We start from the raw sequence: 27,749 nt of genomic DNA, 5'->3' as shown, positions 1-27,749 counted from the left end.
AATGCGCAACGTAGAATTCATCCAGAGTAGAGCCTCTGTACTAGTCATTTTATGGACTAGACAGGCTATTTTATTTTGCACTCTGAAGTTGACTGGAAGCCAATGTAATTCCTGCAAAGTCAGTGAAATATGTGCTCTTGCTGATGCCTGCTAATAACTGGACTAAATAAGCCGTATGGTCTTCCTTTGCCGTCATGTTTCTACATTTCTGTGTAGGTTTTCAACATAGTCAGCTGGATCCCTTTTCCTGTGGCCAGGAGGGATTCAATGCCTGTTCTTCCTTTTGTCCTCTGGCCTTGGGACTTTTTCGGTGGAAGGGGCTCCAGTCTCTCCATTCTTTAGGATTAATATTTGTGAACAGTTTGTGGCATTCCACCTGAATCTCCGCGCCTTGGGACCTCAGCGTAGTTCTTGATCAACTTCTGAAACCTCCCTTTGAACCTTTCCAGTGGGTGGATTTGAGGAATTTCATCCGGAAAGTGTTGTTTCTTGTAGCTGTCATTTCTGACTCAGAGTGAGTGAGTTGCAGGTTTTGGTTTCCTGTTCACCATAACCCGCAGTTCCTTCACAACAGGGTGGCTTTACTCACCTTAAATGACTACTGAAAGTGGTGTCTGCTTGCCACATCAACCAAACTATTGTCCCACCTACTTTCTTTCCAAGAGCCCATGTGCCAAAGGAGAAAAGGGCTCCTGGCGTACTACCTAAAGTGGACTCGACCTCACAGTCAACCGTTTGTCTCCTTTGATCCCAGTAACTTGGGAAGGGCAGTTGCCAAACGAACTCTAATAGGCTAGCATAGTTTTTCCCAGCCAGTCTGCCGTCAGACCAGATCAGGTGTGCTATGGAAAAGTCGCCACTGCCTGATGCTCAGATCCAGACCAGCACCCGGGCTCTGCTGTGAGCACCTCACAGCAACAAGAGTCAGCAGCATGGCTCTTAAACTCATAGAGCATGCATAGCCTGGCATGCTGCATCTTCTTCCTAGCTATGGTATGAGCCCTGGAGTGTAACAGTTAATGGGCAACACACAGGGCATGGATAGTCAGGCCTTATTTTGTTCAACACGTCCTCCTCATGAGCTTTCAGACTCTGGCTTATCCCTAGGCTGAGTGAGACAGGGAGAGCATGCCCCGAGCACTGAATGTGACTCATTCTGAGTTTTGGGAGCAGCAGTAGTGGAGGAACTCTGGCAGCCACATGCAGCAGCAAGGGTGACTGACTCAACTGCTTGCATCATCCCGACTTCTCCCTTCGCCTGGTGTACAGAGGGAACTGGCCCATTATGATGAGTGCAGTGGTGTCTCTCACCCCTTGTTTTAAAATTTGGAAGAGACTGGCAGAGCTTTCAGTGCTTCCCTAGCTCTTCTTTTGACTGGACGAGTCCTCTCTATGTCTGCACTGTGGAGGTTATGTTGCAACATTTTGGTTAATGTAGATGTGCCTTGGGCTTGAAAAGGTTGGAAAATATATGGTTAGTAGACTGTATAGTACACTGTTACACATTGGCTGGCTTACGGTTTACAGAAACCAAAGGTACTAAAAAATGGCATCCTAATATAAAGGTGTTATATGCATATTGCACCAGAAAATACCAAAAACCCCCTTAAAATCTAATTTCAATATTTCTTTAAGTGTTTTACCCCAATCGCACTGTGGTTGAAAAAGCCAGGTCATGTGATGCTGTGTTAAATATTGTTGTAATCCGCACTGAACAATCTGTGAAGGCACAGGAATATAAGCTTTTGAATAAATAAATAAAATATCTATGTAGAGTTGCACCAAGGCTGGCTATGTGTTTTAATCGTTACTGGCAGGAAAAAACATCCAACCTCCAACCAGGTGTCGTGTTAGAAAATGGAAAACACAAATTTTTAAAACAATAGGCTGACACCAACACAATCAGAGGAATGACATACGACTAGGGTCCTTTGTTTTCAGTTTAAACCAAGTTCCACCCATAAATTCATGGATTTTTCCAAAAGTGTCAATTGGTTTTAAACTGATTTTCACCCTAATTTTAGGCTGACTAAAGAGCAGCCCCAGAGCTGCAGATGCAGATGCTTCTCAAGGCCTCCAGCAACTGCTGGAAGCCAATGGCGGGCCGAAACACTTGCAGCGTTTCAAAGTCCCGGCCCCCACAGCAAAGGCGCTCGTCCGCCGGCGCTGCTGATGCGCTGCTTCACGTCCCCTCCCACCAAGCAGCCCAAGGGCCTGCTGCTGGGTAACGTCAACGCGGCATTTGAAGCGGGCAAGGCCCACCCAGAAGCTCTTCCCGGCGGGATTCCTGACCCCACAAAAAAAAACAAAACAGAGGTGCAGACCGGCAGAGCGTGGGAGCCTCAGCAAGCTGCTGCCGAAGGAGAGAGAGGAGAAGCCTGGAGCCACCATTAGTAAGGAGGAAAGCTGCTACAATGGGGGGGAGAGGGAGATTCTCAATCGGGGTGTGGAGAAAGAAAGGGGCACGCTAGGCATGAGATGGGTGGGGGGGGGATCTAAAGGTAGCGGTGCTGCAGAGCGGGAGAACCGGCTTAATATTGTTTTATTTTCCTGGCTTCTCATTTACCCAGAAAAAGGAGTCATGTTTTTCCATTGATTTTCTCCTGTTTGTTCTTGTCATAATAAAAACCCTGATAAATTCCCAGGCAAATGAAGGTCCCTACGTCTGGCCAAGCTGACATTCAGTGGAGAGCTGTCCGTTTTTTAATCTTGCCGCTCCCTTTAGGAGTTCTCTTGTGAAACGTCTTTTTAAGCAGTGCACGTACGAACAGGTTTTCCGACTCAAAAGTCCTCCCGGGGCTGAGTGTCACTCACGAGCACAGTCCTTATAAATAAATGGCCCAAGCCACTCGTGCTCCCACAGCCCAGACAGAGGCCCTCGTTTCAGTGGAAACCGGCTTCAACAGGGGGACCCATTTGAACATTAATATTCAGGAAAACTCTTCTGAAATAGACGCTGTTGATTAAAACTTCTCAACTGGACAAGTCCCGTATTGGTGTCCACTTTTTGATATTACCGCTGCAGCCAGTATGCAGTTCAACTCTCTGCAAACACAAAACGACTCCAGTGTCTTATTCGGAAATTCTGATTGCAGACTCATCCTGTGCAATTTATCAGGACATCAAGCGAAGTGCCACTAATATTCACTGGATTGTGAAAACGAGCATGAACGCTGATAATGAGGGGGAGAACCAATAATAATTTCAACAGTATGACAATACATATATTTATATTTAGGAGAACCAAAAAAAAAAAAAAAAAGCAAAGGAGCCATAGCAGTATGAACGTGGGAGGAAAGATGAGACAGGAAGCCCTGAAAGAGAGTATATGTCCCTTTTTTCTGCTTCTCTTCCTTATGTGGGTATTGGATGTGCTCTGATCCAGGAGAGGTTAAAAGCAGAGGCTGTCTGGCCTGCTTCCAGGAGATTGCAGCCTCTGTTTAGTCGCTATTGATTCTCAAAGTGCTGTGCTGAAAGCTTCTTACAGCCTTGCGAGTTTATGAAAGGGAGCTTGAGAGCAAGCCATGTGATCCTGCTGCTGCATAAGGTCACCTTGGAGGCACTGCAGAGAGAAATAACGCAAGGACGGGAGAGAACATCACCCACACAAAAGGACCGGGGCGGGAAAAGGGATACATGCTGAGAGGAAGAGACTGGGATAGAGAAAGAAAGAGAGGCACACAGACGGGAGGGGGGGGGGGGGAGAGAGAGAGAGCAAGACACTCAGACACCAGGGTGATAGGAGAGGAAGATAAAGACCTACGCAGTGAAGTAAGAGCAACGCCCCTAGAGAGAGAGAGAGAAAGCATCCACACTGAGCGGGGGAGGGGAGGGGGTGCTCACCGACATGAAGACGTGGAAATGCACCCCAAAACAGAAAAGCAGGAGAAATGGGGCGAAAGGGACGGATAAGACACACACATCCTCGCTCTCCAAACGGTGAACCCTGAGGAAGAGCCAGTGATATATACCGTAGTAGTCTGCAGATCAGGACCTCTTGATTTACCTAGTCTGCCCGCTTTTGGCACGGCCTCATTTCCTTACTACTTACTGTCTGACCTCCGCTCCAGACATATGTTTGCATCCTGCCCCTGTGCCGGTTACTACCAACTGCTGCTGGTAAAGCCGTTCCAGGCATCGCTTAACTCTCTCAGTGTGGTTGTTGCTCGTGTTTCCTCCCTACTTTCCAACTGCATGTCATGACCTCTTGTCCTTAACTTTCTTCTTTTTCTATAGAGAATGCCATGGCTAGATGTTTAAATGTTTCCATCATGTTCCCGCTTTTTCTTCCGTTTTCTAGAGACTCCTAAATGAGGGGGAGAGACGAGAGAGATGCTTCCCCTTAATACATACCATACAAAAAAAAAATTAAAACTCAAATGTTGATGTCCGCTCAGTAACGACGATACAAACTCCCTCCACTATAAATAGGGACCTACGTTTTTTCAGTTTTTATTTCATTTTTCCTGGAAATTTATCAGTGAAGACGAGAACAAAGATATTTACCTGGAAAAGTGACTAGTCATTTTTTTTTCACTGATTCCCCCCCCTTTTTTTTTGTAATTTAACTTTTTATTGAAAGTTTTACACTCATTCAGTAACTTATAAGTGCACCGTTTTAAACCCAGCACATAAACCTTACAAACATATTCAATATCCCTTCCCCCCCCCCCCCCCCCCCCCCCCCCCCCCAAATCAGTCAAAAACGCTGCACGATGGTCTGTATCCCAAGTTTGAAACAAGGCCCATTGCTTCTCAAATGCCTTCATAGGGTTTCTATGCATTGCTGTAAGTTTTTCCATCTGACACATATATGAGAGCCCCTTATTTAGTTCCTGCTTGTCCGGCAGCCTTTTAACCCTCCAGTGAGGGTTAAAAGTCTGTCCTTGGCATCCCTTCAACCAGAGCTGAAAACAAGAATACCATCTGATCTCTGTCCAATGTAACCTGAGTTATATCCTTTATCAATTGCAATATCATATCCCGATATACCTGAATTACTGGACAACTCTGCCAAATATGGGCTATAGAACCCTGTCCAACACTTATTTGAAACCTTTAGAAACATGTGTTGCAAGCGCATGGGAATATAATACCATCTTAAGTACATCTTAAAAGAGCTTTCAGCTAGCTGTGCGGATATAGAAGTTCTTGCTACTGTTCTTCTAATTCCTTCCCATACCTCCTTATCCACATGTTGGGCAAGCTCCTCCTCCCATTCCTTTTTGTGGTATAATAATCCCTCCACTGATCCAAATAATTTATATACTTTAGATATAAAGCCCTTGAGTGGTAAAGCCTTCAGGCAGTAAGTTCCTTAATCAAGGGTCCTTTCCCCATTTATTGTTTCCCCAATCGATGACTGATACAGATACAAATCAGCAAATATGCAAACTCATCCCCTTCAGGCAGGTCAAACTTAGCTTTTAGCTCAGAAAAGGATGCCCAACCCTGTGCCCCCAGAAGTTGACTAAGCCAAGTAATCCTTTTTAATTCCCATTGCTTAAACTTAGTTTTCCATTACCCCCAATAAAGTTTGTATTATACTTAATTGGCATTAATGGAGAAAACTTTTCCCAGGGCATCATTCTATTCTTGAGTGTAGCCTATATTGTCAATGTCCATTTCATAAAAGGATTCTTAATGGTCCCCAACTTTAAACCAGATGGTTGCCATGGACATGCAAAAAGTGGCATATGGTCAAGAAATCCCTGTTCTATTGTCACCCATTGTTTCTGGGACTTCCCTCTGTGCCATTCCAGTATAGCCCTTATCTGAACTACTTTATAGTACTTTTTAGTGTTTGTGATCCCCAGTTCACCCCAACCCTTTGGGAAATATATAATGCATTGTGAGATCCTAGGCTTCTTTTTCTGCCACAGAAATTCTGAGAACCATCTCTGCAACCTTTTCAGCAAATCTCTTGGTATGGAGTCTTGAAAGAGATAACTCAAACGTGACAACGCATTCATTTTCAGTACAGAGATTCTGCCCAACCAGGAAAGACTGGATTTACCTCAAGTGTATAAATCAGAAGTTAATTTTTGGACCAGCGAAGAGTAATTTAAATGTGCCAATTGGTTAATATCCTTCATTACCTGGACTCCCAAATAATGTTACATACTGTCTAGCCCACTTAAAGGGAAATCTATCCTGTAGATGCTCTGCTAACTCAGTCGGTATAGAAATATTTAATATTTCCAATGTACTCGCATTAACTTTAAACCCAGAAACCCTACCATATTGCGCTCAGCCACCAAAACTGGCATAGATGTCAATGGGTTAGTCAGAGTAAACATAACGTCATCAGCGAACATTGAAATCTTCTGTTCCATTCGCCCTACCTTAATCCCCTGAATATCCACAAATTGCTTAATTTTCTCTGCCATGGGCTCCATCAACAGAGCAAATAGGAGCGGTGATAAGGGGCATCCTGATGCTTACCCCCTTCCAGAGTAAAAGCAACTGAATACTCCCCATTTACCTTTACCTGGGCTTGGGGAGAATCATATTTCTGAATCTATACTTGAAAAGGCCTCCCCTATACCACACTTGTCTAATACTTTATACAGAAAGTTTCAATGGATCCTATCAAAGGCCTTTTCAGCATCTATGGCGAACAGAAGAGTTTCCTGCCTTGGTTGACCCGAAGCCCAGATCAAATTCAATACTCGTCAGGTATTATCGGAAGTGTTCCTCCCCAATATGAAACCAGACTGATACTCATGTATCAAAAACAGCATAACTGAGGCCAAACGGTCAGCTAGTATTTTTGCCAATATCTTTATAGCTATATTCAGTAGTAATATAGGCCTAGAAAAACCCACATACCGTTTTCTTTCCCACCTTTAGGTAACACTATGATGCCTGCCATGCGCATCGAGGGAGGAAGCACACCATCAACCAAGAGGCTGTTAAACAGTCTCCATAGAGGTCCCACTAAACAACTCGCAAATTGTTTAAAAAAATCTTGTTGAGTAGCCATCCAGATCTGGTGATTTATCAGGCTTCAGATTTTTAATTGCCTGAAAATTTCAAACTCCGTCATTTTCTTGTTTAGCCTATTCTGCTGGTCAGCCATAAGCCTCAGAAGTTCCACACCTGCTAAATAGGCATCTATATCTTCCTCATCTACACCTATTTCACCCTTGTAATTATCCCGATAATATTCTCTAAACCTGGATATTATTTGGTTGGGTTCATCTGATAAATGCCCTTCCTTGTCTCTTATCCCTTGAACCAGGGTTAGTTCCATTTGTTTTTACAATTTAGAGGCCAATAACTTTGAAACTTTATTCCCATGTTTATAGTATGTTTGTTTCACCTTCATCATCTGATGATTAATCGGATCAGGCATTAGTGTTTTTAATTGATTTCTCACCGTACCCAATTGTATCAATAATTTTGCGGACCACCTTTCCTTATGCAATCTTTCCATATCTCCTATCGCCTGCCATAGATGTTCTGCCTCCCTTTGTCTAATCTTTTTAGCCTGCGATGCCCACATAATGACTTTCCCCTCAAGACCCACTTTAACCCATCCCACAAAATGCTTCACTAACCTCACCAGTATCACTTTTTCAAATAATCCAAAATTTCCTGCTCTATCTTCACACCAATAGCCTCATCCTTCAGCAGAGCATTGTTCAATCTCCAGTGACTTCTGTGACTGAAACGTACTAAAGTCAGCAAATTCTCCCCAAATAAGCGAATGAGCAGTCCAAGATCGTGATTCTATCCCCATTGCCTCTCAGTTTGCTCACTAACCCATGGGAGCACAGCAGCATGTCAGTTCTGGAATAGGTTCCATTAGGAATTGAAAACTATGTATAATCCTTGCTGGTAGGGTTCATGACCCTCCAACTGTCCACCAACCCTATAATTTCCATCAACTTAAGTAATTTATTCCTATGCTTCTTAGATGCCTGAAGCATCGGTGAAGAGTTATCAAATTGAGTACGTATGTCAAATTAACCCCCCCCCCCCCCCCCCCCCCAATATAACCGGTTCTTTTGTCATTTCTAATAATTCTTCAAGGGAATCAAAGAAAAGACCTTGATCTTGATTAGGTGCATATACATTGACTAGAGATACCTCCTCCGCCTAGCTTACAATTAAGAATCTGATATCTTCCTTCTTTATTCTTGACCATGTTCAGTACAGAAATATTAAGAGATCTATGAAAAAGAATTCCAACCCCCTTATACCTCTTGTCACAGGCAGAAGCCAAGACAATTTGTATGTAATCTTTGTTTCAATAATCGTTCGTCACATTTTCTAAAATGTCTCTTGGGTGAATGCTGCAGCTGCCCTCAGCCATGTCAGTTCTTTAAACAACACCTGTCTTTTAGTAGGAATGTTAAGGTGGTATCCTTTTAGTCACCATTTTCCAGTATCCCCCCTAAACCTCCCCCTCGTCCCATGGCCATACATCCAGCCCTGCCGTCTTCATGGCTGCTACTGCCTCCACCATAACTTTAGCCCTGTAACTGACACCACTCACAGTAAATCAAATACTGAAAGGAAAGAGCCAATGGTATCTAACGTTCTCTTTTCTTAACTTATTGGTGACTTCCTTCTTTTCCACTCTCCGCTTCAATGGAACATGCACAAGTTTGCTTTACAAGGCCAAGGTATTTCCTCGCTAGGAGAAAATGCTTTGCACCTTAGCCCGGGAAATGATCTTTTCTTTGCTAGAGAAATCTTTTAGACATGCCACAATATCCCTGGGTAGATTACACCGTTGTGGGCCTAGCGTCCGATGCGCACGTTCCACTATAATTAGAACAGCATCTTGTCCTTCCAAATTGTTAGCTTCAAAAAGCCTGGCAAACCTGCTGTTTCACCATTATGGCGTCTTCATAATCCTCTCCCTCGGGCACACCACAAATCTGGATGTTCCGCCTGGATCTGTTTTCTAGATCCTCCATTTTGTCAAATATCTCCATATGTTGTTGCTGTTCCGAGCTTAGCTCCTTTCGCACATCCATTATGTGCCCAGCTTGATCGTCCAGTAGATGCTCCGCCTCATGCACTCTGCTGCCAAGTTCCATCATTTCCCCTCTCATCTCTGATACAATTTCCATAATTTCACTTCTAACAGCCAGAATGTCTTGGCGGAGTTCTCGCATCCAGCTTTTCATCTCCTTCCAAGATATTGACTGCTCACTTGTCTCCGGTTTCTCGCCCGGCACACTTTCCTCCTCTGATTCCGACAGCGAGGGCTCCCGCACTGCCTGCAACCGGCTCACGTGTCTCCCTACCTCGCCGCACGTCTCAAATATTCGCTTGCCCTCCGTGGTTTTCTTACAGGTTGCCATTCTCCCTCGTTCAGACAACTCTGGGATCTTGCAAGGATGAGTTGCTTTGACCCTGAGTTATAGAATTATTAACTTTTTAATCACATCGATTGTGAGCCAGCAGGTTAGGCTTCTATCTCAGGAGATGACATCACTTCCTCCCCCGATTTCTCCCAGTTTTGTTGTACTAAACACTAACAAATTCCCAGGAAAAATTAAATAAAAATGAAGATCTGTGACTATCAGGCAGTCTGTGAAGTATCATGGCACCCTGCAAAAAAACACATGGAGTGCATGCATATTAAACCTGTCATATCACAACAGCACTAACTCCCAGGACGCAAATGGAAAAAGAAACATACCTATGAAAAAGGCAGCACTGCAAGTACTGCAGCACGTCATAGAATACCAATACACCTCTTACTGGGAGGTGCAGATTGGAAAACAGAACTAGCTGGATTGGTACAGATCCCTACATGCTAGCAGAATACCTTACCCCAGTTACACTCATAGAATACAGAGAGAGATCCTTATCAAATACAGAGCCTGTGATCACAAACGAAAAATACAAATATGCAGACCAAAACTGAACTGGAAATCTCAAGAAGCCAAACTCCGTATTCAGTGCAACACTGGAGAAGTAGAAACAAAAATCTGTGTTGCTGTGTGAGGTCTGCCATCCCTGCCTCCTGTCACACTGCTGTCATGTATCTCCTGCCTGGCCAACAGGTTTGCTGACAGCTGTTCTCCCAGTTCTTTTTTACGCAAATCCGGAAAAGCACGAGGCAACAGCGATAGACAATTGTACTTATAGTGAGAGCTGCATGATGGTGACAGTGTGCTACTATAAATGCCTTCCCCCAAGAGCTTACATAATGACAGAGGCATAGAATTGTTGTATGTTCAGCTGTCTGACTTAAGGGTCCTGGGGTACAGATTGTCTGGCTCAGGGTCTCTGGGGCAGATGGTCTCTGGTTTGGGGTCCTGAATCTGGTAACACAATGCTTAGCCTGTTTTTTTGAGGGGGGAAACGTAATTCCTGTTTCAGAGGTGGATTAAAGTTAACTTACATTTCCGGGGCCAGTATTATTCTGTAGCAGTGGTTCTCAATAGGTGTGTCGGGTCACAATAGTATTGCAGATCCAGCAGAAGGCTGCTCCTTCCTCATCAGTCTGGACAGGAGTTGGCTGATTTCTCCTTTATTGGGTATGAGAGGAAGCTGCTCTTGCTTCCTTCTCCTCTTCCTGGCCCAGTGGGAGTTTATTCCTCTTTTTTTTTTTCACCCAGATGAGAGTGAAATATCACCAACTCCCGTTCATATGGGCCTCTGCCTGACCTGGCAGTGAGGCTGCTGCTGCTGCTGCTCTCTTCACCCCATGGGGCTGGACATGAAAGCAGGAGCATGAGGAAGAGAGGTGCGTGCTCTATAGATCCACTGCCGACTTCCGCTGCTGCTGCCTCATCTTCCTCCTCCTCTCCTCAGTTTCTTCCTCTCCTCTGCTGCTGGTAGAGCGGGAGGGAGACTCTGGATTGGACTGAAGGCTTATGCTGACTGGGAACCAGTAGGAGAGGGGAAATGTGCTGGGCAGGAAGACCTTGGGAGTCTGCTGGGTAGGAATGGTTGGGGAAAAGAAGGTTGGAGCTGCTGCGTAGGAAGAAGTGAAGGGGAGAGTTGAGCAGGGGAGAGAGGCGGCACAGGGAAGAAGATGCAGAAGTGGGGGGTGTCAGGAATGTTGGACAGGGATATGAGCATGTGAAGGGATGATTAAGGTGATGGGAGCATGGAGGGGAGTGACTGGGTACAAGGGCGAAACTATGTCAGATTTGAGAATATGCATTTCTTCTTTATTTGATCTTTGCTTAGTGTAGGAGGAAATATATTTCTGTTTCTAGTCCTCCAGTTTTGCACTGCATGCAGAAGGTGGTCTTGGGGTTTCCATTCCATGTTTTGTTTCCACATTTGTAATTTGTGGTCTTTTTTTCTATATTTGGTGAAGGCAGGTCTGTCTGTGTTCTGTGTATAAGTGACTGAGATGAGGTACTTTACTAGCGGTTTGTATCAGCCTTATTTGTAGTATTTTCTCCATATTGTACTGGGGGTGAACTGCTGCCTTTTCATGGGTAGGGCTATTGCGGTTTCATTTCTTGGAGTTAGTGCTGCTGAGGTATGGCAGGTTTGATGGATATGTACAGAGTGGGGTTTGTTTGTATTATTGTACAATGCACCTGGTAGTAGAGGGAGTTTATGATGCTGTTATTGAGATGAGACCAGAATCAGAATATCTTTTTTATATGGTGAGTTGAACAGGGAAATGTCTTAGCTCTGTGCTGCACCCATTGTTAGGAAGCGGGAGACTCCTGTGGATGCAGAGCATATGCTTATATTTAGTCCCATGATGGTCATGGCAGAAGAGATCATATCACCCAAACACTTGCAGATCTACACTGGCTCCCAATAGAACAGAGAGTTCAATTTAAAACACTATGCACAGTTCATAAGCTAATTAATGACGCAAATTCTGACTGGCTAAACACCGCATTACGATTACATGTCCCTCAAAGAAATCTCAGATCGGCCAATAAAGCTCTGCTAACCATACCCTCAGTCAAAACAGCAAAGTTGACTCAAGTTAGAGAGAGAGCACTATCTTTGGCAGGACCATTATTGTGGAACACATTACCCCTAGAATTAAGACTAATGAAGGACTTAAAACTCTTTAAAAAAGGCTTAAAAACATGGCTCTTCAAAAAAGCATTTCACAGTGAGGTAGCGGAATAACAACACATACATAAAGCAGGAAGTCAACAAGAGAAAAAAAGCAGACTTGCTTATTTGTATTATTTTCTCACAATTAAGTATTAAATTAGAAAGACAGCTAATCATAAATGGTAGCCACACCCATTCCCCATTTAGAGTATATTATTGAACCATGTAACCGTATAATAATGGCACCCTATGGATAAATGAGAAACCACATATTTGTGCCTGACTGTAAACCGTTGTGATGGTGCACTACTAAACGACGGTATAGAAAAGTTTTAAATAAATAAATAAATGTGTTCAGTGTGTCACTCAGGTGTGTCCTGATAGAAAAAGGGTTGAGAACCCCTGCTCTGCAGGGCTGTGCCAGAGGTGTCCCGGAGCTGCGATTCCCATTGTTTTTTTTTACCCAAGTCAGTTCTTATTGTCTCTTGTACCAGGTGCATTACAAGTTCCCATATGTAATCCAACCCCCAGGCCCTCCCATGTTTTACCACCAAGTTTTGTAAACAACTGCCAATATTAATGAAGTTATTGCCTGGACAACTGACTGTCCCCATGCCCTTGCTAGAAGGTACCTGGTCACCACCAACCTACTAAGATCAGCCCAGCCTGTTTCTGGGGAGCTGTAGCCTGCTGGGTTCCCTCCCGTGGTCTGCAGTGTTGCTAGCTCATGCTTTCTTTATCCAGGCCTTCTTATCACTCTTCTCTTTAGGAGTGAAGGGTGGTTTGGTTGCAGTATTGCAACCTCTTAATTGTCAGGGTTCTCTTTATCTGCCCTAAGCATGCTTGAACTCTGTCACAATACCGGTTTCTGCCACCTCTGCTAGTAGGTGGTTGCATTCCCTCAATAAAGAAGTATTCTCTCATATTCCCGCTGGACCTTCCTCCCTGCAACTTCAGATCATGATGCCTAATCCTTGAATTTCCTTTTCTCTGAAAAAAATGTAATATTCCTGTGCTTTGTTAAAGCCTGTTGAATATGTGAATGTTCATCATTTCTGCCCACTTTTCCTCCTTTCCTCCAGTGGACACATTTTGAGTAACATCGTAGATGATGGCAGACTATTGGTTCATCCAGACTGCCCAGTTATTCCTGTCCATGTTGCTAAGGCTTATGTACCAGCTGTCAGCTGTAGCGTGTGACTGCTTGTGAGATATTTCCCCTTATTCAGAATAGTTTTGGTTATCATTTTCATCCGTGCTCTTATCGTTTAAGGTAAATGAGCATACAAAATCCCCAACTTAGTTTATAGCCAGCACGCCTCCCTTCTCATGTCTAAGCACAAAGCTTTGTAAGAATCTAAAAAGCTACCAATAATAGCATAGCCACTGCCTGAATAAGCTGCCTCCTAGATACCCTTTGAAGCCTCCAGACAGATTCGGCTATGTGAGCGCCTTTGTTTCCGCTAAGAGTTCTGGTTAGTACTGTACTTACTTGCAGCCTGCCGGACATAGCTGCTAGTTGATTAAATGCTCATATTTCATCCCATCCTGGCAGACAGACCTGCATTTCTGCTAGAACTTCAAGCGTTTCGTATTTGCTGCTTTGCCATTCATTCCACCAGCCGCAGCCCTCTGTTGAATCATTCAAGTAGTGCATTTTAACGCTTAAACATGTGCTGCCCTATTGTGCTTGCACCATTTTGCAATGCAGAGAGGATAAGTTTCAATGAACTACGCCTGCCCACATATATGCATGTATATGGCTGCGCAGAGATCTACTCTAGTATTTTATAGCTAGCCCATATCATAAAATATGGATATGTACTCTTACGCGTGAATACGTGCAGTGCATTGAAAGTGCGAATTTTTCCTACAAATTTTAAAATGATACGTGCCTATATTTTACACGTGAAAATAAAGTAGGACACTTACTCGTCTAAGTCAGTATATTTTAAAACATGCACACATAATTGAAATTAGCGGTTTTCCAGTTTGTCCACCAGTTCACCCAATCCTTCAGATATTCAAGACTCTCTTGATTCTTTAATCTGAACTTCCCCCATTCACCCAGACCTCCTGCCCAGCCAATAATATACAAGAAACAAATCTGACATCAGTTATGCAAGCTAATTCAGGTGTAAAATTACACGAGGAAGTTAAGAACATAAGAAATTGCCATGCTGGGTCAGACTAAGGGTCCATCAAGCCCAGCATCCTGTTTCCAACAGAGGCCAAAACCAGGCCACAAGAACCTTGCAATTACCCAAACACTAAGAAGATCCCTAAGAAGATATATAAAAACCAATAAATAAATAAAATAAAATAAATAAATCCCATGCTACTGATGCAATTAATAGCAGTTGGTATTCCCTAAGTAAAATTGATTAATAGCCATTAATGGACTTCTCCTCCAAGAACTTATCCAAACCTTTTTTGAACACAGCTACACTAACTGCACTAACCACATCCTCTGGCAACAAATTCCAGAGCTTTATTGTGCGTTGAGTGAAAAAGAATTTTCTCCGATTAGTCTTAAATGTGCTACTTGCTAACTTCATGGAGTTACCCTCTAGTCCTTCTATTATTTGAAAGTGTAAATAACCGATTCACATCTACTTATTCAAGACCTCTCATGAGCTTAAAGACCTCTATCATATCCCCCCTCAGCCGTCTCTTCTCCAAGCTGAACAGCCCTAACCTCTTCAGCCTTTCCTCATAGGGGAGCTGTTCCATCCCCTTTATCATTTCGGTTGCCCTTCTCTGTACCTTCTCCATCGCAACTATATCTTTTTTCAGATGCGGCGACCAGAATTGTACACAGTATTCAAGGTGCAGTCTCACCATGGAGCGATACAGAGGCATTATGACATTTTCCGTTCTATTAACCATTCCCTTCCTAATAATTCCTAACATTCTATTTGCTTTTTTGACTGCTTTAGCACACTGAGCCGACGATTTTAAAGTATTATCCACTATGATGCCTAGATCTCTTTCCTGGGTGATAGCTCCTAATATGGAACCTAACATCGTGTAACTACAGCAAGGGTTATTTTCCCCTATATGCAATACCTTGCATTTGCCAAATGTATGCCCGTAAATTTCTTTTGAATTAGCAACTTGCACATTCAACTGTTGCTCCTAACCCTAGAGCAGCCCTTTCTTTCTTGTGTGCATGTGCGCGCACTTTTGAGATTTATAAAATACTGATTACAAGGATACGTGCTACTTACGCATGTATATGCTAATTTGAACGTGTGCAACTCTTTGCAAATTCACCCCGGCATCTCCTGTGCTTATCCCATCCCTCCTTAAAGCCTGCTACTACTTTAGCCTTCACCCACCCACTCTGGGAGCACGTTCCATGCGTCCATCACTCTTCCATGAAAACATACCGTACATCTCTCTTCTCTCAGAGCCTCGTCTTATGACCCTCCTTGTTCTAGAACTTCCTTTCCATTGAAAAGAAGACAGGAAACAGAGAGTAGGATTAAATGGTCAATATTCTCAGTGGAAAAGGGTAAACAGTGGAGTACCTCAGGGATCTGTATTGGGACCGGTGCTTTTCTATATATATATATAAATGATCTGGAAAGGAATACGACGAGTGAGGTTATCAAATTTGCGGATGATACAAAATTATTCAGAGTAGTTAAATCACAGGCAGACTGTGATACATTACAGGAGGACCTTGCAAGACTGGAAGATTGGGCATCCAAATGGCAGATGAAATTTAATGTGGACAAGTGCAAGGTGTTGCACATAGGGAAGAATAACCCTTGCTGTAGTTACACGATGTTAGGTTCCATATTAGGAGCTATCACCCAGGAAAGAGATCTAGGCATCATAGTGGATAATACTTTAAAATCGTCGGCTCAGAGTGCTGCAGCAGTCAAAAAAGCAAATAGAATGTTAGGAATTATTAGGAAGGGAATGGTTAATAGAACGGAAAATGTCATAATGCCTCTGTATCGCTCCATGGTGAGACCACACCTTGAATACTGTGTACAATTCTGGTCGCCGCATCTCAAAAAAGATATAGTTGCAATGGAGAAGGTACAGAGAAGGGCAACCGAAATGATAAAGGGGATGGAACAGCTCCCCTATGAGGAAAGGCTGAAGAGGTTAGGGCTGTTCAGCTTGGAGAAGAGACGGCTGAGAGGGGATATGATAGAGGTCTTTAAGATCATGAGAGGTCTTGAACGAATAGATGTGACTCGGTTATTTACACTTTCGAATAATAGAAGGACTAGGGGGCATTCCATGAAGTTAGCAAGTAGCACATTTAAGACTAATCAGAGAAAATTCTTTTTCACTCAATGCACAATAAAGCTCTGGAATTTGTTGCCAGAGGATGTGGTTAGTGCAGTTAGTGTAGCTGGGTTCAAAAAAGGTTTGGATAAGTTCTTGGAGGAGAAGTCCATTAATGGCTATTAATCAATTATACTTAGGGAATAGCCACTGCTATTAATTGCATCAGTAGCATGGGTTCTTCTTAGTGTTTGGGTAATTGCCAGGTTCTTGTGGCCTGGTTTTTGGCCTCTGTTGGAAACAGGATGCTGGGCTTGATGGACCCTTGGTCTGTCCCAGCATGGCAATTTCTTATGTTCTTATGAAAAAAGTTTCTTTCTTGTGAATTATTAGTGCCTTTCGGGTGTTTGAGTGCCTCTATTGTACTATTTCCCATCATTCCTCTAGAATGGTACACAGTTAGATCCTTAAGTGCCATCTCATAAGGTTTTAGGTGCAGACCCCTGCATCATTTTGGAAGCCCTTCTCTGGACCCTTGGATGAATTTTCTACATCTGCTCCAGGGAGAAGATAACAGCTGTCTTACAGTCCAAAAGGTGAAATGCAACCATTCTCTCTGAGCATGTGCAGCGGTTCAGAGGCCTCACATTTGTTGGTTATCAGCTGTGGGGCACCAGCTTTCCCTAGCGGACCATTGGGACCTGCCAGGCGAAGGGGAAGTCTAGCAAAAGGCGAAGTGAGGAGAGGAGGCGGGCCCGGGGAAGGGAATGAGATTGGGGGGAGGGGGGCTCGGGAAGGAAAGACATCCCCACCGCTCCTGGACCCCCTCACCTTCTGCGCTTAGATCTTTCCCTCCTGTGGGGGAGCCATTCTGAAATTTTTGCTTGAGGGTCTGGAACTTGAATTTACACTACTTGATACCTCCCCCACCACCTGGTGCTTTTAGCAGGAGAGCAGTGCCAGCGGCCTGACAGATACAATGCACTTCTCCTCTCCGCTGGCCTTGCCCATGCAGTTCATACAGATCAGCTGTTTGAATTGTTCATGATCTGAAGATCTCGATAGCAGTAATTTTGTGCCCTTAGCAAACCTTTAGTCATATCCTCCCCCCACCCAGTTTACCTAGTGGCAGCAGCTCCAGCACAGCGCTTCCTCCTACTGGTGGCAGTGGCTCTAGGACAGTACTGCCTTCTCTGGAGGCACTGGCTCTACCATAGCGCTCCTCTGATCTTTGCGCTGACAGGACTTTGCTGCCCTGCAAAACATTGGCATTCAGGGCGATAGCCTAGTTTGCCTCATGAAAGGTCGCCCCCTGCTCTGCAGGCTGCCCCAGGGTTTAAACCACTGAATGATGCTTGGACCTGTATGGGACAGGAGGGGACGGCACCAGCGGAAGGGGAAGTGCATCAGCTGCAGCAGACAGGCAGGAGCCCAGGAAGCGAGAGAGGCTCCAGCACTGGCAGTAGGGATGGGTGTGCTGGGGGGGGGAGGGGCAGCCAGTTTAGCTGCTTGGGGGCGCTGCGGCAAGAGCCAGCACCCACGTGGGTCTCGGCAAGAAAGAGGAGCAGCCAGGACCAAGGTGGTTCCAGCAAGGGGGAGCCCAGGAGGTAAGTGAGAGAGAGGATCTGGCAGTGGCAGGACTCAGGAGGAGCTCCTCGAAGCTCCAGGCTGGTGGGAGAAGGGGAGAAGATAGTGGGAACTTTAGATATTTGGAAGGAGGATGGAAGATCAGAAGCTGGGAGTCGGTGATTGGGGAAGGGGAAGAGCTGGAAAACAGCTATAGGGGAAGAGGAGAGAGTGAGAGTGGAGACTCAGAGACTTGTGGGGGAAACAGGATCTTCGCTATTGGGTAGAAGGGAGAGGAGACCAAAGATGGGATAGGGCAGAAAGATACAGGACAGGCACTGAAGGGGGGATAGATGGGGAAGGGAAGGTCAGGCTTCACTGGGGATCAGGGGAGGGAAGAGGGTGAGAGACGGGATGGGGGGGGGGGGGGGGTGTTCGTGGACTGACTGGGAGGGGAGATCAAATCCAGAAAGGAAGAAGCAGAGAGCAAGGGCAGGGAGAGATGATCCAAGATGGAGAATGATGCGAGGAGAGAGGACAGACCCAAGATACAGGTGAGAGGAACCTGTACAGGGTGGAGGGTGATAGAGGGAAAGTGGAAAGGATAGATGATAGACAGGGGACAGGAGGTTGCAGGGGGAGAGAGGGGGGGCAAAAACTGTGAATTGGGGGTGAGGGAAAGTGACCTGGGGATGGGAGAGAAGCCCTAGGAGGCTGAAGGAACAAGATAGCTCTAGAGGAGGGAGTAGAGGTTTGGGGATTGGGCGGGAGAATGGCTACTAAGAGTGAGTGCTTGGGGATAGGGGGAGAGCAGGGATGTGGGTATTAGATGGGACAGAGCGATGTGAAGGATCTGGAAGGGCTAGGAAGGAACAGATCTGTGAAAGAGATGAGAGGGTGTGGAAATGGGCTAGGAAGGAACAGATCTGTGAAAGAGATGAGAGGGTGTGGAAATGGGCTGGGGAGGGGGTGAAAGGAGGAAATGGGAAGTTGGGGAGGGGGTAAGGACAAGAAAGGGGTTGGATACCAGGAGGGGATGAGTGACAGAGTGGATCTGAGGCTGGGGAGGGGATGAGAGTCAGAGGAAAGTAGATGAGGGTTAGTGAGTGGGTGGTGGAAATGGACTAGGGACTGAGTGAAAGAGGAGGAGTAGGAGGCATGGAAAGGAGTGTGGGGGGGGGGGGGGGGAATGGAAGGAGGTAGAACGGGTTCCTGACTCCGTGCTTTCAGCTTGGAACAGGCTTCGAGTTGCTACGTCTTGCTCCTTCTCGTGCCTTAAGTAAATGCTGTCTAAAACCACCTTTTTGAAGCTGCTTTAAATCTTAATCCCTTATTATCCCCCTTACAGCCTTATTCATTTTTAACCATTTTAAACGATTTTCATAAAAGAAATTACCAAAAAGTCTCTCTCTTGCTTGGATGGAGAGCTCCGTTGATATGTTTTTGTACAGTTCCGCATACATCACGTAGCACTACAGAAGGGATGATTAGTGGTGGTACGAGGAGGGAAATCCTGCTATAAACCATGGAGAACAAAGATGAAAGGGAGAGATCAATGTCAGAGACGGAGCGAAGAAGGGAGAGCCTGGAAAGAACTTAGAAGACTAAAACGAGACTGGGACCAACTTACGGCTCGATCCAGTAAGGCCGCGGTAAAAACAGTGAGGTAGTGTCAGGCGCACCCTTCCCCCCCGCACGCACAGTTCTCTTCACTAACTCCCCGATACTCTCCTCTAATCGCATGCAAATGCATGCCGCGGCTGTGAAGCGTTAGGGAAGGGTTATGCCCGCGCAACCCATTTTACTGTATAGGCGCTGTAACAGCGCCTATACAGTAACCTGGGTGCGCTGGTACCTGTCATTTCAAATGACATTTGAAATGACAGGCACCAGGAAGTGTAAAAAAGTTTAAAAAGTGTAAAAAACAAAAAACCTGTGTGTTATATAAAAAAATAAAACAATTTTAAATACCTGTCGGAGGGCCGTGGGTCCAGGCGGGCGGCGGGCAGCCATCAGCGGCATCCGGTAGTCCCTTCTCCCTTCCTCCCTCCCTCCCTCCCCTGCCTGGATGAGCGCCAAAATCGCACGGGCGGGTCGGCAGCGGGGGGGGGGGGGGGGGCGGCAGCAGGATCCGGGAGCGGCGGGTAGGCAGCAGCGGGGGTCGGGGGGGGCAGGGTCAGCGGCAGCGGGGGGGGGGGGGGGCAGCAGCAGGGGGGCGGCAGCAGGATCCGGGAGCGGCGGGTAGGCAGCAGCGGGGTCCGGGGGTGGCAGCGAGATCCGGGGAGCCAGCAGCGGCAGCATGTTCGATCGCAGGCAGGTAGGTGGCAAAGTAAAGATGGCCGCCTGCACGGGAAAATCGTGCAATTGGCCGCTGAAGACGTGACGTCACGACGTTTGGCGTCACGGGGTGTGACGTCACGTCTTCAGAGGCCAATTGCACGATTTTCCCGTGCAGGCGGCCATCTTTACTTTGCCACCTACCTGCCTGCGCGATCGAACATGCTGCCGCTGCTGGCTCCCCGGATCTCGCTGCCACCCCCGGACCCCGCTGCTGCCTACCCGCCGCTCCCGGATCCTGCTGCCGCCCCCCCCCCCCCCCCCCCCAGCTGCCGACCCGCCCGTGCGATTTTGGCGCTCATCCAGGCAGGGGAGGGAGGGAGGAAGGGAGAAGGGACTACCGGATGCCGCTGATGGCTGCCCGCCGCCCACCGGCCGCCTGGACCCACGGCCCTCCGACAGGTATTTAAATTGTTTTATTTTTTTATATAGCACACAGGTTTTTTGTTTTTTACACTTTTTAAACTTACCATAGCAGGCCCGAGCCTTGCTACTTTTTCGTTTGTTTTTTTTGCCCTGGTCCCGTCCGGTCTCCTGCAGCCCCGTCCGGTCCGGACGGGGCTGCAGGAGACCGGACGGGACCAGGGCGGGTAAGCAATGTTTTTACCCTACACTACACTACACTAACTCCTACTAGGGGGAGGCGGTAAACTAGCAGGTTAAGGCCGCGGCAAGAACAGCGGGTTACGGAGGAGAGATAATATCAGCGCCCGTTACAGTATCGCAGGGGAATAGCTAATTCCTTCATTATACAGCTTTTTCGTTCATTTACATGCCGGGTGCGGAAAGGGTTATGCGTCTGTTTTCAGAAGCGATACGGACGCGTGAAACTGGACACTGTATCGCCGAACTGCCTTGCGCACCCGAATTGTGCGCTACGAGCACGTTACAGACGGGCAATCCTCGAGCGGACGATACTGGATCGAGCTGTTAGTCAGAAATATAAAGTGCCCAGAAGACAAAAGATAGAGAGAACACATTTCAGTTTCAATGTTTAGAGATTGGGTCCGTACATGCTTTATCTTTTTATTTTGCTTGCTGTTGGCCGAAATGCATTTCTGTTCCTCTTCCCCCAGTGTTGCACGGCTGTTAGAGACTGGCCTCTCCAGGTTTTGATTTCGGTTTTTGCCCGCATGTTTCTGTTCTTAATTTGCAGTCCCTTATTCTGCATTAGGTAAGGTCTGCACATACGGCAGAAGGGAGACATTCTGCTGACCTGTCAGAGTAGGGATCTGCAACAACAGTCTGGCTTGTTCTCTTTTTCCAATAGGAGGTGGGTCTGTAGAGATATTTGCAGTGCTGTTATTTTTTTTTTCTATAATGTATACTCTGCCTTTCGTGACACTTGAAATCTGATTTCATTCGGGTACTGTAGGTATTTCCCTATCCCCTGAGAGCACAGCGGCTGAGATAGTCTGTAAGTTGCAGGTTGCCCACCCTTGCGGCCAGAAAGTACCCTCTCGCATGCCTTTTGAGCCTCCCTGACTTCAGCTTTATAGAACGATCCCTTGTCTCAGAAGGAACTTGTGCGGGGGGAGGCTGGCTGGTTCTGTCTGCGGCGATTTCTGTTCACGTAGATTTGGGAAGCCTTCCCGCTTTCCGGCTTTTCTGACCTTCTTAACCCTGTTCTGTGACCTTTTTCTTTTGCAGACAAGCTGTGCTTCAACACCTTCTTCAACTCTGACGACATGCAGGAAATCACCAAGCACTTCGTGGTGTGCCACGTGGATGCCCCCGGACAGCAGGCAGGAGCTTCACAGTTCCCACAGGGGTAAGGTGCCAGCCCCCAACTGCATGTGCGTTACCTGCCTCCTCCATCCTCCACCTGTAAACCAGAGTGGGCCCCCAGCGCCTGGGGCCTCTGCTGTAGATGGCGATTGGTTCTTTCTGTAATCTTTGGGGCCCCTTTCCAGCTGCTACATTTCAGTTTCCGTGCTACACCCTCCCATCCCCATCCTAACGTCCTCTGTCCCTTTCCTCTCTTAATACCAGGTACCAGTATCCCACCATGGACCAGTTGGCCGCCATGTTGCCCAGTGTGATCCAGCATTTTGGGTGAGTGCACGTTACTGGGTGCTTTTTGAATTCTTCTGGGATGGATGGAGGGAGCAGACAGGGGAGAGTGGGAGTAAACATTCTGAAGTACACATTTTCTGAAAAAGGCAACTTATAAACATGTTGTAGTCTCTCTGTACTGCAGTAATGGTTACAGGTGGTGCCAAGATTGCTGAGACATCTTACAGCAGAGCTGGCTTTGCACCTGAAAACCCAAGGCTTTTTGGTAGCAATTGTACCCCTGATTTTCGTACCGCATGTACCAAAATACCATTGGTCCATGTTTAAAAAGGCAGATATAAACCAGGCCTGACCTCCTGCTGCTTACCATGAATGCTTCTGGTCGCCTTGGAGTTCCAGTCTCACACTAGGTGCTGATGCTCTGGGGCCAGTCAGTTTCTGGCCCAACAAACGCCAAAGTTCAACAACAAGAGCTAGTAATGTCTACAGATGGGGCCCATAGACAATTTTAGAAAATATAAGGCAAAGATAACTCTTTTTGGCATTGAAGAATAAAATGCAGGGGAGGGGGGAGGATAGAGAAGATGCAGAGCAAGCAGTTCATCTACTTCTGTTCACTTTCTCAGGGGAGAAGGCTGAGCCCTGGGCTGGGCTGCTTCTCCCAAGGGAAAAGGAAGAATTGACAAAGGAGCCCAACTAACTCCGAATGTTCAGCTTCTCCCCATCACCGAACTGCAGTAATCTGACAGTACTGCCTGTGCTTTAGGATCAGTTCTCAGGCTTGACTTCGGCTTGCACTTACGAGTGGGAGGGGGGGACTGCCCAATTCCTGAAAGGGGGACGTCGGTCATACTCTTGCAGGTTTCATTTCTTTCCTCCCTATAAATGGACAGCGCACCGCACCAGTGGATGAAAAGACAAGTCGGGAAAGCAGGCAGAAGGTGACACTGGAAATGCTTTCCAACATAGATTTGAGGAAGGGGTGTGTGTGTGTGGAGGGTGCTTGTTGAATGGGTTGTGGTGGAGCTGAGTCTTGGAGGATGGGGAGTGTAGTTGGAGTGTGTTGGGAGCTGTATTTGTTGGTATGGATAGAGGTGTATGGGGAGGTATAGATGGATGGGGTGTGTGTGGGTTGTGATTTGGATGGGTGGGGGTATAGAAGTGGGGTGTGCATGGGGAATGTTTGTGATTATGGTGGGTTTGAGTGTTGGAATTTGTGGTTTTGTGTATGGGATATGTGGGGAGAGGTATAGGTGGATAAGTGGATGTTGGTATGTGTGTGGCTGGCATTGAAGTGAGAATGTATGAAGAGTTGTGTGGCTAGGTATTGAGGTGGTGTGTGGCTGTATGAGTATGTAGTGGGTTATAAGTTTGTGTGGGTAGAGTAGAACTATATTGGGGGTATGGGGGAGAAAGAATAGAGGACAAATGAGTGAAGACATAGGGGGATTGTGTTGGGGGGAGCGTCTGACCTTGTGTGTGGCCATTTAGATGTATGTGGGGAGGTGGTGTTGGCGGAGAATATGTGGGGAGTGTGTGTGGTTTTGGAAAGATAGGGGAAGGTGGTATTAAGGATGCCTTTTTAAGCCGTCCTTCAGCATCTGCTTCAGTTACTTTGTCCTGTCTTTGTATGCCTGTGTTCCTATGGGCCAAACAGCTGAAAGAGTTTGGGGGGGTGTTAAGAGGAGCTCTTAGAACGGAAGAGTGGAGAACGTTCTGCAGCTTCTAAGTGTATTCCATTGAAAGCAATGGGGATTTTAATATTTAGGGGAGGCTTAGCTTTCTGCATGTACTGACCCAATGTTTCTGCTCTTCAGATTCATCCGAGAAATTCACATTTGTGACTTTCCATCCCTTTTTTTTTGGACTGCAGTTGTGCCAGGTGGACATTGATCCCTTTTTTTTTTAATTCTTTACAGCATCCTCTTATTGATTCTCTGCCTGGCAAATTGAGAGTCACTTAAGCCAATCAAGTCAGTACCGAGCTAGCAGTTATTAAATTGCTGATTTGCCAATTCAATACACTTCCTCCCCCCCCCCCCCCCCCCCCCGACTACTTTCTTGAAAATATGTTGAAAGGCAGCCATGCTGCTGTGTGTTTGTATTTCAGGTTTAAGTACGTGATCGGTATTGGTGTGGGAGCCGGCGCTTACGTCCTGGCCAAGCTTGCTGTAAGTGACCCGTGTGCTGTGGTGATCAAGCTAGGAGGCCATCTTGGTTAGAGCACAGTGGGAGGCTCTCTGCCAGTCAGCTCTCGTCATAGCCTGACCTCTCTTTGGGATATGTACATGGCTGCACTTTTCCAGTGCCTAGTTAGGCCCTGGGTCTCTTACTGGTACCCTTACCTAACCTGCAAGTAGTTAAGCCCCCACTTGGAGCATGAATTTGCTCTGGCACGAAACAAATTTTAATAAATAAGTTAATCAAGCACTTTACATTATCAGTCGATGACCAATTAAAAATCCTCTGTGACATCATCGAGATCTTAAAAATTATTTAAGATAAAATTACTTACCTGCAGCCCAGGGTAAATAGGAAAATGAAAGGATGAAGGGTTTATTTTCACTGCTTCTGCGTGGAAGGGGGATTTTCTATAACTCCTCCCACCATGAGCAGCTAATCAAGAGCTCCCTACTGCTGCTGCTGCAGATCAGTGAGGGACTCCGCTTCTCCCCCTGTGTCTCTCTGGCACAAAATGGCTGCTTCCCATCCGTGGTGAAACTAGTAGAGAGCTGCTCATGGCTAAAGCTGATTGTTTTTCCAGGTAGGCACCTCATCTGGCTCTACCACGTGCCTTTTCTGTGCGTTGCCATGAAAGTAGTGCTTCAGAGTTTTATCTGGTAGGGCTCTGGCGCCTTGCAGTTGCAGTGCGCTTGCACTCTGGGAAAGCACCACGACTGCCATCGCAAGAGGGCACTGAGGCCCTTCCCGCTCCCGTGAAAGAGCAGTGGGACCAGCATTGCAATCAGAGAAACCAGGGCGAGAGCATGAAAGAAAATGTGTTTTTGTAAAAGTTTGAAAAAATGAGCAGGGGAGAGCCCGATATTACCGTTCACTCTGAAAGGTGAGGCTGTGTGGACCTCTGTGCATGTAAAGCTTTCTTTCTTTCCTTCATTTCTCTTTGCCGCAGCTGATTTTCCCAGACCTGGTAGAAGGCCTTGTCTTGGTTAACATTGACCCCAATGGAAAGGGCTGGATTGACTGGGCAGCCTCCAAGGTGAGCAGCACGGATGAAGAAGCACTGGCACAAAGTCCAAAGGTTGAGGATCTGACTCCACAAACTAACACTGGCCTCCAGTCCCCTAGGGCTGCTGCAACCTGCAAAGATTTCAGCAAGACCCTTTCCGCTCAGTGGCCCGTCTCACTGCAAAGACCTCTCTGCAAAGTCTGCTTATTCTTCTCACTGCAGATTCGTGAGTGGTGTCTGTGTCTGCACTGGAAGATCTGCAGCTCTGCATAAACTCTCTTGGGAGTAGTTACCCAGTATATGCTGGGGAGATAAAGTGCAACAAACCTTGAACCCCGCTGCTGTCTGTGACCCACTTTTTATTGTTAAAGCATGCTCATCTGAATGCAGGTAACACTCATTCAGGCCGATGCAATATAATGTACTCGGCTGAGCGCACGCCTTCACACTCGCTAGGGACGCGCATCCAAAATCCCTCACGCAGTAAAGGGGATTAGTGCGTCCAAAACGCGTGTCCAAACCAGCGCTTAGCTAACAGCACTCATCACATGTAAATTCAGGTCGATGGGGCTATTAGCTGTTACCTCCTGTTGCAAAAATATTGCTGCGCAGCCAAGGCGCCCATGTTACCGCTGCAAATTTAACGCCTGCCCAGGAGCGGGCGTTAAAGCATGGGGCACTCAAAGGCTAATGAGGGGAAAAACCCAAAAACTCCTGCTTTCTGTGATTCCTTCTATTAGTGTCCTAGCGATACTAAATAGGAGGAACCACAGAAAGCAGTATTATGTCCCACTCAAATGCTTAACAAAAAATAAATCCTGCTTTCTGTGGTTCCGCATAGGCGGAACCACAGAAAGCAGCATCTCCAAGGTCTGGCCCAATCAGAACCCCTGCTTGCTGAGAGCGAAGGAGAGAATGCATTAATATTGAGTGTCAGGCACTTGATATCTATTCACTCCTTTACTTCCTGCCGATTGGTCCATTCACTGTCACATGTCAGTGAAAAGGACCAATCAGGAACAGTCCTGCCAGTGGTGAAGAGGGAGCTTTGGACAGGCTGTTCTAGAAGCACAGCTACTTCTCTTGGGTGCCTGATGCAGAGTGCTAGGGATGCACAAATTACCCATTGCACATCCCTTTTAGCGTGGCAGCTCATTTGCCTATTGCATCGACCCCCCCCCCAGGACAGGTGGATATGTGCACATTTTTTATGCGCTGATATTGCATCGGCCTGATTCTTTCTTAATGCTTTGCGCAGCAGGCTCATATAAACTTGACTGCAGAGCCCATTATAAACAGCTTCCACTTCACTCTAGTCCCCTTCCACTTCCTTACAGTGTACCAGAAAGCAGCCTGCCATGCTTCTGCAACTAAGCAGCAAAGAATATAATGGCAGATAAGCACAAAGATATAGTTGCACTGGAGAAAGTACAGAGAAGGGCAACCAAAATGATAAAGGGGCATATTTATTCACGCCTTTACTTCCTGCCAATTGGTCCATTCCCCTATGAGGAAAGGCTAAAGAGGTTAGGGCTGTTCAGCTTTGAGAAGAGATGGCTGAGGGGGGATATGATAGAGGTCTACAAAACCATGAAAGGACTTGAATGGATAAATGTGAAACAGTTATTTACTCTTTTGGATAATACAATGACTTGGAGGCACTCCATGAAGTCAGCAAGTAGCACATTTAAAATAAATCGGAGAAAATTCTATTTTACTCAACACTTAATTAAGCTCTGGAATTCAATGCCAGAGGATGTGGTTACGGCAGTTAGTGTAGTTGGGTTTAAAAAAGGTTTGAACAAGTTCCTAGGGCAGAAGTCCATAAATAATGCACCAGATGTAAACCTTTTTCAAAGGAAAGGAAGTTTTAGAGAAAGAAGTCATCATGTGAGGCTGCAAAGAGTTAGACTTAAGAATAACACTAAAAATGTCTTCACGGAAAGGATAATAGATGTATGGAACAGTCTTCTAGGGGAGGTGGGAGAGACAAAAGCAGGGATGGAATTCAAGAAAACATGGGATAAGCACAGGATCCCTAGCTGCAAAGATGTAAAGTGAAAGCCAGAGATCAACTGACATGCATCAAGCAGTAAACTGGGCTAAAAAGATGGGCTTTATTGTATACAAAAACATAAGCTCGGCATCCTGTTTCCAACAGTGGCCAATCCAAGTCACAAGTACCTGGCAAGTACCCAAACGTTAAATGAATAGATCCCAAACTACTAATTCTTATTGATTAATAGCAGTTTATGGACTTCTGCCCTAGGAACTTGTTCAAACCTTTTTTAAACCCAACCACTGCCGTAACCACATCCTCTGGCATTGAATTCCAGAGCTTAATTATGTGTTGAGTAAAATAGAATTTTCTCCGATTTATTTTAAATGA

General features: G+C 46.1%; 1 protein-coding gene across 4 annotated transcripts in view; it reads left to right on the top strand.

The window, feature by feature from the left end:
• NDRG4 (NDRG family member 4) overlaps positions 1-27,749 on the top strand; it is a 106,403-nt gene that overhangs the window by 20,831 nt on the left and 57,823 nt on the right. For all 4 annotated transcript variants that reach the window (XM_029609247.1, XM_029609245.1, XM_029609246.1 and 1 more), the window contains exons 3-6: positions 21,808-21,928; positions 22,150-22,212; positions 24,284-24,344; positions 25,304-25,390. In XM_029609247.1, coding sequence (XP_029465107.1) covers positions 21,808-21,928; positions 22,150-22,212; positions 24,284-24,344; positions 25,304-25,390 — 332 coding nt within the window. The remainder of the gene's footprint in view (positions 1-21,807; positions 21,929-22,149; positions 22,213-24,283; positions 24,345-25,303; positions 25,391-27,749) is intronic.

The sequence above is a fragment of the Rhinatrema bivittatum genome, chromosome 7, assembly GCF_901001135.1.
Source record: "Rhinatrema bivittatum chromosome 7, aRhiBiv1.1, whole genome shotgun sequence".
In the NCBI taxonomy this organism is placed as follows: domain Eukaryota; kingdom Metazoa; phylum Chordata; class Amphibia; order Gymnophiona; family Rhinatrematidae; genus Rhinatrema; species Rhinatrema bivittatum.
This window is presented reverse-complemented; position numbering and strand designations above follow the sequence as displayed.